Source organism: Lactuca saligna, chromosome 8 (genome assembly GCF_052625555.1).
Source record: "Lactuca saligna cultivar CGN05327 chromosome 8, ASM5262555v1, whole genome shotgun sequence".
In the NCBI taxonomy this organism is placed as follows: Eukaryota; Viridiplantae; Streptophyta; class Magnoliopsida; order Asterales; family Asteraceae; genus Lactuca; species Lactuca saligna.
Genome location: NC_136424.1, coordinates 11,997,426 through 12,010,132, shown reverse-complemented (window position 1 = coordinate 12,010,132; position 12,707 = coordinate 11,997,426). Strand labels below are relative to the sequence as shown.

General features: G+C 30.8%; 1 protein-coding gene across 1 annotated transcript; it reads left to right on the top strand.

Annotated features, from left to right (window-relative positions):
- Window positions 1-6,667: 6,667 nt before the first annotated feature.
- LOC145009176 (putative apyrase 7) lies at window positions 6,668-10,077 on the top strand. The gene is made up of 3 exons (XM_078967855.1): window positions 6,668-6,966; window positions 7,573-9,477; window positions 9,547-10,077. Exons 2-3 carry the CDS (start codon window positions 7,722-7,724, stop codon window positions 9,813-9,815), a joined length of 2,025 nt encoding a protein of 674 aa, XP_078823981.1. The 5' UTR covers window positions 6,668-6,966; window positions 7,573-7,721; the 3' UTR covers window positions 9,816-10,077.
- The last annotated feature ends 2,630 nt before the right edge of the window (window positions 10,078-12,707 follow it).

The window sequence follows — 12,707 nt, the reverse complement described above, 5'->3', positions numbered from 1 at the left end:
ATCTATGTGTAAGATGAAAGTGACTATATATTCTCTTGATAAGGGGTGATTCGGACAACACTTCGCTTCTTAAAAATAATCTTCCTTGACGAAACCGGGAAGTTTACTTGAAAACCGGGCTCTCCGGGGCATCCTTTGGGGGTGAGGGGTTTTCCTAGGCTTTAGGGGGGGGGGGGGTAGAAGGCTTGAAAGTGAGTAGAGAGTGAAAGATATGAAGAAAATGATCAAAAATCTCGGTAGTCCTCGCACTTATTTATAGGCCGAGGCCTCGGATGTACGTTGGGCGTACCGAGGTTCGTACATACGTGTTGGATCTTCGGTGGAACGACGTGGAAAGCTTCGGGACTGCGTAAAAAGTTAAAACGTTGAGCATACCTTCGGTGTACATGGGGCGTACTTGGTACGCAAAGCGTTTGAAGTCTACGTGGGGCGTAGCCTCGCATCTAGCTTCGCAATTTGCACATCCGACTTCTAAAATTCGTAACTTTCACATACGAGCTCCGTTTTCGACATTCTTTATATCCACGTGTAGGTGGGAACATGCTCTACAACTTTTATTTAGACTCTATCATCTAATTCTTAACCGATTTTAAATTTAACGGTATGAGAGGATTACACTGCTAAACGACCGTGTAGAATTCATAACTTCTACATACGGACTCCGTTTTCGACCATCTTTTTATTGTTGAACTCCTATAAATGAGATCTTCAATTCTCATTTAGGATGTTTTGGCAAAAATCGCTCGATCTAAAATTCGAACTTCGGGATGTGCACTGCAGATCCGAAACGTAGAAAAATCATAACTTCCTCATACGAAGTCAAATTTGGACGTTCTTTTTATGCATGCTCTTGGTTTAACGAACACTACAACTTCCTTCATCAATATCGGGCTTATCTAACATATTGTTTTTGATGCTTATTTTATTACATCTTTACAAACAAGTATACAATCACATAAAAACACATAATTCACATAATATTCAAGTAATTCATCTTTATTACTTTAAAATAGGTTACAATGGTTGAGCTAGACTATTGTATCATCATCAATGCTTTTCCAAAAAACACGGGCGTTACAATATGTGAATTTTTAAGCCTACACCATATTTTTAACAAACTATGAATTGTGATACCTTCCTTTTTATCGATGCACTTTCCCTTATAGGAAAGTTCATTAGGAATTGTTTCTTAAGTTGTAATCATTTCCTTAGTTGATACCATTTTTAGCAAACTATGAATCCTAATATGTTCCTTTTACCAAGGCTACCTCAAGCTAACAATATCGAGATTAATTTTTGAACATAGATAAGGTTAGTTCAACTCGTGTAAATAGTTAGGAAGATTACAAGTCAATAACAAGGTTGTGGTGACTTGGTACGACATGTGGAAGATATGGTGGATAACTTATTGACCCATGTTCAAATTATGGCACTTCTCAACCCTTATGACCATGGAGGTTCTTATGACCATGGAGGTTTGCCTGTAGTGACTCCAAGGCATGAGACATAGTCTTATGTTCGCAGCGGGAGATTAGTTGATGCACGAAAGCTAGCCCATAAGCCCTCATTAGGAAAGTTCTCTTTCCTATATATATATATATATATATATATATATATATATATATATATATATATATATATATATATATATATAGGAGTAGGATCAAATGAGAACACCAAAAAGGTTGAGAATGCGAGAACAAAGTATATTCATTTGCGATTTCATGTATTCATTTGTGGAGAAATGATAAATTTTTACGCTTTTAATTTCAACTGAAGAGAAAAAAACATATTCATGTTGATTGTGCGTAAAAAAATTTATCATTTTTCCACAAATGAATACATGAAATCACAAATGAATATACTTTTTCTCGCGTTCTAAAACCTTTAGGTGTTATCATTTGATCATTTCCATATATATATCATTATCATCCATATATACTTATAAAACTAACATTTTTTCTTGCACCATATTCATTTGAAACTCCCATCTATTTTTCCTTTCACCACATTCATTTGAAACTCCCATGACTTTTCAATTTCTTTCTAAAATTAATTATAATTTGGTTAATTAGGTTAAATAAATATCAAAACTAACATGTAATCATATATAAACTAAATTTCAATATTAAAATAATATTTTTACTTCTACTAATAAAGTTATGTTTTTTAACATATAACATATTATACTTAATTTATTAATTTAATATATTGTTGGATGTAAACCATTATCATTTTAAAGATACAATTTGGAACAATTTGTATAAAATACTTCAATTATTAATTTAAATATAACATTACATGGTCAACTTAAATATAAATTTTGGTTTAACTTAACAACCCAAAGAATATTTTATCAATAGTTAAAAGTGATAAATTGCAGTGTCTTTCTAATAATAATTATAAGTTGGTTAATAAGGTTAAATATATAACAAACTTAAATTGTAATCATAAATAAACTAAATTTCTATTTTAAAATAATATCTTTACATCTACTTATAATGTTATGTCTTTAACTTTTAACATATTCTACTTAATTTATTACATTTTATATGATGTTAAATATAAACCGTTATCAGTTTAAAGCTACAATTTTTGAACAATTTGGACAAAATACTTAAATTGTGAACAAAAATATAACATTACAATGTCAACTTAAAAATAAATTTCAGTTCCACTTAAAAAACTAAAGAATATTTTGTAAATCATTAAAAGTGATAAATTATAGTGATAAATGCAAAAACTAAATTGTAGTCTCGATTTAACTAAAATATTTCCAAATGATATTTTTGTAATCATTAAAAGTTTTCAAATAAGTAGCTTAAAATAACTTACAATAACAATAATTAAAAATAATTGTACATAAATGATTATATTGTTACCTTTAAAATCAAAAAATAATGTTTAATGTTATAAATAATTATAATGATAGAAATTAAAACATTAAGCAAATAAATTTTAAAAAAATAGTTAAAAATAACAACAACTATAAATAATATTAAACCATAAATTATATTTAATTTTATTCATGTGTAACTCACGGGTAGAAGTCATTGAAACGATTGAGATTATAAAGTTATAAGATGTATATATTATCATATAATTCAAAATAATCAATATATTATATCAGTTTAGTATACGAAATGTTATATCAAATTTAACAACAAAGTTATTATTATATTAATAAAACATATATTTGTTAAGACTTCAACTATATAGGTGTTTTTGCGCATTACAATGTCAATTTAAATATAAATTTCAGTTCCACTAAAAAAACCAAAAAATATTTTGTAATAGTTAAAAGTGATAAATGCAAAAAAAAACTAAATTCTAATATCAATTTAACTATAAATATTTCCTAAATGAATTTTTATAATCATTAAAAGTTTCCAAATAAGCAGCTTAAAATAACTTACAACAGTAATAGATAAAAATAATTCTATATAAATGATTATATTGATATAAATTAAAGAATTTTTGAAAATAAATTTAAAAAATTAATTAACAATAACAACTATAAACAACATTAAACCATATATTAAATTTAATTTTATTCATGTGTAACTCGCGGGTAGAAGTTATTCAAACGATTGAGATTATGAAGTTATAATAGATGTATATATTATCATGTAATTAAAAATAGTCAATATATTATATCAACTTAATATAAAAATTATTATATCAAATGTAACAACAGCGTTATTGTTATATTTAAAAAGAAAACATATATTTGTAAAGACTTCAATTATATAGGTGTTTCTGTGCAACGCGCGTGCATTCGCCTAGTGTGTGTGTGTGTGTGTATATATATATATATATATATATATATATATATATATATATATATATATATATATATATAACAAGGTTCCTTAATTCCGAATTTATTATCAGTTGCATGGGAAAGAAGTAAAAGTAATTTCTCGTGAGTCACAAATGCATATCGGGATGCTTTAGCAAGGTCATCTTATAGTGATATCATTACACAGAAGAATGTAGAAATAATAAGTCGCACGAAAGAACTAGATTTCAATGAATATTTGTTGGTTTGCTTTAGTTAGAAAAAATCAGTGATGTGAATTTAGCGAAGTGAAGTTTGCGGTCTTTTAAAAAATATGGTCTTATGGAAGAATATAAGCTTAATATATGGTTATTTAGTACCTAGTGAATAACTTTGTAACTCCTTTTTGTTTGAGGTTAAAGTCATTAACTCATGTTTTCACTCTCATTCAAATAAAAATACATTTTAGATAGTGACGAGTCTAGCATGTAAAACCATATAGTTTATTATTTAAATAAAACCAATAAAAAAAATCAAAGATAGGCTTTGAAAATCTTGATTTATGTATATTTGTTTTTGCCAAAAACATTAAGGTGGTTTATTTAAAATATTTAAGGTAGTTCACAATTTATATTTTTTATATAAATCTTTATAAAAAAAAAAAAAGATAGATCAAGTGACCCGCTTTTGATGTATGTAGCATCGCCACTAATTTTTAATTTATTAAATGTTAATTTAATCCCCTCTAATAAATGATGTTTTTTTTTGTCACTTGTTATACTTTCATTCAATTTGTCAAATGTCATTTTGAAGTTATTTTGAATTAATTCTTTTTCTACATATCATTTTATGAGTTTTTTCTATTTTATTGAATTTCATATAATATTTTAATTTTAATGTAATAATTGCAATAAATGTATGGACATCAATTTCATTAACGAATTTACCTTTTAATTTTAAAATTATCAAAATTAAAGTTTATTTATTTCTTTTATTTATTTAAATTTAAAAGATAAAAAAAACATTTTTATTATAATAATTCATTATTTTTCTTGTTTTCTAATAAATTTAAAGTTGTCAAATATTTTGAACTTTATATTTATTTATTTTTTAAATTAACTCAGATACTATAACTAGTATTATAATAACTATCATCATTTGTAATCATTTTAACGTTGCAAGGTAAATAAATAATCAAGTTTGTGGACGTGTCTTCCTAATTATAATTATGTATTTTTCATTATTATTGAACTAAAACTAGAACAATCACACTTGAATGGGCACCATCAAAAACTCATCATGTCAATACTTTCTGTTACCTTATTAGATCTATACAACTAAAATTAGTTTGAAGTCGAAATTTTAAAATGCTGGATTTGAGAACCAAAGTTTCAGAGACTTTTATAGTTAAATAATAATAATAATAATAATAATAATAATAATAATAATAATAATAATAATAATGAAGTCCTCAACACAATATTAACCCTACGAGTCTAATTTAAAGATGTAGAAAATTAATCTAAAACAAAAAGAATTGAGCTTATAGATCAATGGAAAATCAAATTTTATTGATCTTTTTCCTTATCTCACTTCTAAAGCTTTAAATAAATTAGTGTTAGATCACCCTCCTATTATTCTAAAGAATGAGATGGTGGATTATGGTCCTATTTCGTCCGTGTTATTTAACACTTGGATAGATTATGACCCTATTTCGTTCAAGTTATTTAACATTTGAATGAATTATAATATTATGTTAAAAATAAGTTTAGTGCATCTATACTCTATTGAATTCTAAAGAGTCCAATGAATTGTCACGTCAATACAATATAAGTATTTTATTTTTTTATTCAATTTTACTTCTTAACATTCACACTTCATCAAACCCAACAAAATTTAATGGATTTCCACATCATCATCATTATATTTTTAAATATAATTATAAATTTAAAAATAAAAGATATAATAGTTAAAAAATACAATACTTAAAAACACATTAATTAAAAATTATGAAACACAAAATATAGTACCTAAAAATATATTAATTAAAAAAACACGAAATCTAAATTATATAATATCAAAAAATATGATGAATTTTATTTGTGGTTTAATTAAAAAAATCTAATGTAAAATTATATATATATATATATATATATATATATATATATATATATATATATATATATATATATATATAATTTTACATTATATTTTTTTTTAAGTAAACCACAAATAAAATTCATCATATTTTTTGATATTATATTATTTAGGTTTTGTGTTTTTTAATTAATATATTTTTAGGTACTATATTTTTTGATATATATATCGTTTAAAATTTATTTGAAAAAGAAAAAGATTAAATTCATTCAACCACTTAATGATCATACAACTCTTCCATTCAATTCTCCTTCATGTCATCACTCACACTTCATTCAACAATACAACTCTTCCATTCAACTCTCCTTTATGTCATCACTCACACTCGATTCAATATGTGTTCAATCTTAATCATCATCCATAGAAACAGGAAGTTTTGGAGAAAATTTTTAATATGAGTCTCAACAAATGGTTGGTGATATAGGTATTTTGTTGAAGCAAATATGAGATATTAAAAAAATTAAGCTATTTAGTAAAAACTATATAAGATTTTGTTGCTTTTGATTTTAGTTGAAACGTTTTTCTTTTCCTAAATTTCGACAATAGATTTTATTAATATTCGAATAATTATTACCTTGCAAGAAATTGTGTCCAATTTAAGTTGACATGAACTCAAACTTTGTATATTTATTCATTTAATTTAAATGCCAATCATAAACAAAAAAAAGAATGAAAAAAGTCAAAATTCCTTTTATTGACAAAAAAAAAAAAAAAAAAAAAGGAGTCGTTGCGTAGGTTTGTTGTGTGTCGGAGATGATCAACGCGGAAAGGCGCGCCTATATCTCTTCTTTCGCCAGTTTGGATCCAATCCATACCCGGCGACCGACGACCGACGACGGTTGATTGTGATCTGCGACAACTCAGAGAACAATTTCAACCGTCTTTCTTCAAGTGTTAATTTTTGGCTATTTTTGCTTCTTAATCGGTTGAATCGAGACTGTCAGTCCATACATATCTCATACTCTTCCCTCGAGATCTATACTCCTCATATACTTATTAAATCGAAGGAACCTCATTGCTCCGATTCTGTAAGTATCCCCAAATCCATTTCTGGTTATTGAATTTACTGTTGCTATCTCGTCGTTTTCACGCTGCGATCGATTGTTTTTTGCTGTTTTGTACGTTCACAATTAGAAGCTATCCTCGATGTTTTGAATAGGGTATCGTGCTATTATGATTTCGTTTCCGGGTGCGCGAAAATGCAGAAACTAGAACTTAGGAAAAGAATGTTGAGGCTACTAAACTAACTTTTAAGGTTACATTTCGGATGGGGTATATTTCGGATCCGCAATATTTGGAGACACCTCTGGATACTGATTCTGGATTTCTGGTAGCTTTCAGGAATCATGATAAACTGTCTTTCCATCTATGAAAGAGGTCAGATTAGGCATTAGGGCATGTGACCTTGCACAAGAGTGAAGATGCATTCACTATAGTCTCATACTAGGAGTTTGTGAATTAGGGCATTCCATGATGGTACTAGGGTGCAGTATCCTACATTTAGTACTATAACTATGTGATAAATTATTGTTTTTCAGGTGATATACGAACAGTGTTTCCAATAAATATCCTTTTTAAACAGTTTAAAAGTTCAATCACAAGGCTAGCTAGTTCTCACATTGTGATTTTTTCAGGTCAACCTATTTATCTGTGACTAGAGGCCAATGCTCAAAGACATGAAGAGCTTCCATCTTCTAACTTGTGTCATATCCTCTCTATGTATTTTGGGATGCCATAGATATCACCTGGGTTAAAAAATAAAATTTCCCAAATTTCTTCAAGCATGGTATACACATCATCAGACTTGCCCCCTTTGAGAGGTTCTGTTCGTGATTTCATTTTCCCAAACTCTAGAAACAAAAATAGTTTAAGACTCTCCTCTTCACTTCAAGATTTCTCTACATACAATCAACTTGATCCAGAAGAAGGCAATCTTAATCTTAACCATGGACTTGACCAGATTGATTTCTCAAGAGAAAACAGTGGGACAGGTTTTTTAAAAGAGAAACCATCACCAAAATCTAGAAAGTGGGTAATTCTCGTTTGCTTCCTGTTCATTGCTTCTCTTATCTACACATCACTTCATCTTTATTCAAATTGGTCAAAAAAATCCTCCAGATTCTTCGTTGTACTTGATTGTGGTAGCACAGGTACACGTGTCTATATATACCAAGCATCCATCAACCACCAAAAAGATCAAAACCTTCCGATTTTGTTAAAATCAATACCACAAGATCTTAATTCTAAACCTAGTTCTCAAAGCGGGCGGGCCTACAACCGTAAAGAAACCGAACCCGGATTCGACAAGTTGGTCAACAATGTAACCGGGTTGACCCAAGCCATAAACCCACTCCTTTACTGGGCTGAAAAACAAATCCCAAAACACGCTTATAAATCCACCTCATTGTTTCTCTACGCGACAGCTGGCGTCCGGAGATTACCCGCTGCTGACTCAGACTGGGTGTTGAACAACGCGTGGATGATCTTGAAGAATTCGTCTTTTGTATGTAAACGAGAGTGGGTTAAAATCATTAGTGGGACAGAAGAAGCGTTTTATGGATGGATAGCTTTAAATTATCATACCCATATGCTTGGTGATAAAAATAGACCAAATAAACAAACATATGGTGCACTCGACTTAGGTGGATCATCTTTACAGGTCACATTTGAAACCAATGACTACATAAATACAACGTTAAACGTGACAATTGGTAAAGTCAACCATCGGTTAAGTGCTTATTCTCTTTCGGGTTATGGTCTAAACGATGCTTTTGACAAATCCGTACTTCATTTACTAAAAATGAACCCCGAGAGTAGTAATAAAGTTATCATAAGACATCCTTGTTTGCAATCTGGGTACGATGAACATTACATAGGAAAAAACGGAAATCCGGTTCGGTTAATTGGTGCTCCAAATTGGGAAGCATGTTGTAAGCTAGCAAAATTGACTCTCAATTCATCGGAATTGTCAAAAAAACATACATACGGACAGTTTTACGCGATGTCGGGTTTCTATGTGGTGTATCGTTTTTTCAATTTGAGTGATAAGGTCCCACTTGATGAAGTTTTGTCCAAAGGTCGGAAATTTTGTGAAGAATCATGGGAAGTTGCTAAGAGCAGTGTGCCAGCTCAGCCGTTTATAGAGCAATATTGTTTCAGAGCGCCTTACGTTGTGTTATTATTGAGAGAAGGTTTGGGTATAAAAGATAGTCAAGTGAATATCGGGTCGGGTGGGATTACGTGGACAACTGGGGTTGCACTTTTGGAAGCTGGGAAAGTGATTTGGACCCGACCGGGACCCGGACCCGGACCCGGGTTTTATAATTACAAATTGTTTGAAATTGAGATGCACCCTTTGACCTTATTAGTGATTTTGTTGGGTTCCTTGTGTTTAGTTGCGTTTGTGTTATCATTGGTTGGTAGACGATTCTCTGGTAAGTTGAATTTACCGGTTTTTAGGCACAGAAACGTATCGGGGAATTCTGTTCTCAATATATCAAGTCCTTTTAATTACCGGCGATGGAGTCCTGTCATTTCAGGTACAAAGTATATTGCTTTAAAAAAAATAATGGTTCTAATTTCTAAGACGTGTTTTTATGGTGATTTAGGGGAGGGAAGAATGAAGACACCACTTAGTCCAGTGGCACGTGGCACTGATGTCCAGCTGGCAGATTCTTCTTCATTATATCCAAGCATCCCACATAGTATTTCATCTGGTAGCTTGGGACAGATGCAATTCGATAGTAATGGCACTTTGGGCGCATTCTACCCTAGCCCTCACAGAGGTCGGATGCACCTGCAAAGCAGACGATCCCAATCTAGAGATGACCTCGTTTCTTCGCTTTCTGATACACATACACATTTAATGAAGATTTAAGGATTCTCATATGGGATTTGTCTCCGGGACCCACATTTGAAAATCCCATTAACGGTCGAGATCCAAAGATTGTGATCTCTGATTTGTTCAGTTAATCCCCAAGTGTTTTTGTACAATCGATATATAATAGTTGTCAGGTTCAAATAGTTAAAATACATGTTTTTAGACTATTCAAAAAATATTCAAATTTTCGGAGAGTTTGATATAGTGAACTGTTTTACAACAAGATATGATAAGCTGCTAACATTTTAACATTTTTAAATCAGTATATTTCATAAATTATTAAACAATTTAAATGAAAACAGCAGATTGTATGAACTTGTAACTATGTATCAAATATAATAAGTAATCAAATTCGATGCTTGTTGGCATTAAGACATCTATGTTTTGTGTTAAAACTTATCTAGATGTACTGAATCTACTAAAGTTTCATGTTATGTGTTAAAACTGAAAAGACTATATGTTCTTGTTGTCGACATGGGTCCCATAGCATACCAAAAAAAAACCTTCAATTCATAGGAAATATGATAAACAAAGACAGCGTTATTGGTGGTCGTATGATGTAATTGATCACAATGTTAACCAACTGTGTCGGGTTAATATATATCGGGAATATGAATTATAAAGGTAATTAACTTTTCGGTATGTTCACATCTGGGTAACTATCTTTTTTTTGTACACATTTGGGTAACAAACTTGTTGGAAGTGTTCACATATAACCATTATGACCTGCTATAGCAGGTTAAATCCTAGATGTAAACGCTTTTAACAAGTTCGTTACCTAGATGTGTAAAAAAAAAATAGTTACCCAATATGAACAAAACGAAAAGTAAAAATTAAATTACACGAATGGTCCCTGTAGTTTGGGGGAATTTGTATTTTTGGTCCCTAACTTATTTTTTTTAACTTGGATGGTCCCTACTATGACAAAACTGCAAATTTGGTCCTTGTGGTTTTCAAAAACCTTTGGATGGGGTCCAAAAAGTTTCCAGCTTGCATGGAAGGTCCAAAATCAAGGTTTTTCTGGGTTTTTGGTCCAAAAGAACTTAAAAAGACGATTATACCCTTTTATTTTCTTTTTGGTATTTTTTATAATTATTCTAATGCTGTTTTAATTAAAAAATAAAGAAAAAAGAAAAAAAAGTATCCCCCTCTCTCTCTCTCTCTCTCTCTCTCTCTCTCTCTCTCTCTTCGTCTTCTCAAAAATCTCATCTGCGTTTTTTATCATCATCCCAATCGGCCCTTTTGCGATTATGATGGTTGTTTATTTGGAAATCTATGAAGAATACGGAGGATGTAGATGGAATTTTTGTCCCTGTTAAATCCTACGATCTACCATGGTTTCTCTTCAAGAATCTCCCAAATCATCTTCTTCTACGTCTTTTAATTAACATGATTACAACAAGATAGTTTCGCTGATAAACAGATAGAAAGCTTGAGAGATAGTGACAGACCATAGTTTCTTCACCATTGTCATCTCACCTCCTACATGCCCTTTTTCACTATCATCACCACTGAACATCCTCTCCGATTGAGGTACTGAGGAAAAGGAAGAAAAGCTTGAGACATTGTGACGAGCCCTAATTTTTGACCAGTTCTTAAGAACCCTAATTTCATGGATCAGACTTGTTCACATCGACCTCAGGGATGATGGATGCCGGCAAAGGGCAAGACTGGGCCTTGCGCTTCAAGTATTGTACCACAAGTTCTTCATCCGTCGGGTGGAACCTAAACCCAGGTGGCAGTCTCAGGACACCGTTTTTCACAAAATTCAGCTTCTCCATCTCTCGATACTAATTTCACCAACGAATTAAATCAAAAAACACTACAACCTTTGATCGATTAACCCAATTTACATCTTGAAAATCCCATTTGAAATCGACTAGAATCGAACAAGGAGAAGAAGGGAGGAGGAGGAGTAAATAGGAATGGGTATGTGAACAAGTCTTGAATAAATCGCAACTAGACCATCATCAACCTTCGTCTTCATAGTAAAACATAGGTGCATCCCTTACGCAGGTCCGTTCATCGGAGAGCCATAAAACAATCACCACTACTGTAACACTACCGACGATTTGATGGAGCCAAAACACCACAACGATCGTTCATACAGATGGATTGAAAATCGATTGTTTTTAGAGATTGAGATACACATGGGGGTTTTGAGATATCGATTCTCTATATGTGTTAGTTTTGTCGGAGAGCTCAAGAGATGTGTGTGTGTGTGTCTTAAGGCGTGTTGGTTCAAAGAGAAAGAGAGAGAGAGAGGGTGGGGATACTTTTTTTTTTTTCTTTTTTCTTTATTTTTTAATTAAAACATCATTAGAATAATTATAAAAAATACAAAAAAGAAAATAAAAGGGCATAATCGTCTTTTTAAGTTTTTTTGGACCAAAAACCCAGAAAAACCTTGATTTTGGACCTTCCATGCAAGCTAGAAACTTTTTGGACCCCATCCAAAGGTTTTTGAAAACCACAAGGACCAAATTTGCAGTTTTGTCCCCTACTATTTATTTTTGTTGCGCGTTTGGTTCTTGTCTTACCTAAAAAGACTATTGTGCCCTTATTAATTTATTTTTTAATTAATTTTCTTATTTATGTATTTATTTTTTACATATTTAAAAAAAAAAAAAATAGACCACACATATTTGTATCTTCTCGGATGATCCATACTATTTATTTTTTAATTAATTTATTTTTTTAACTCGGATGGTCCCTATTGTTTAATTTTGTTACGAGCTTGGTCTATGTCTTACCTAAAAAGACTATTGTGCCCTTATTAATTTATTTTTTTAAATAATTTTCTTGTTTATGTACTTATACTTTATGTATTTAAGAAAAAATAGTAGACCCCGCATATATGTATCTCCTCACCATCCCGTCTCTCATCCT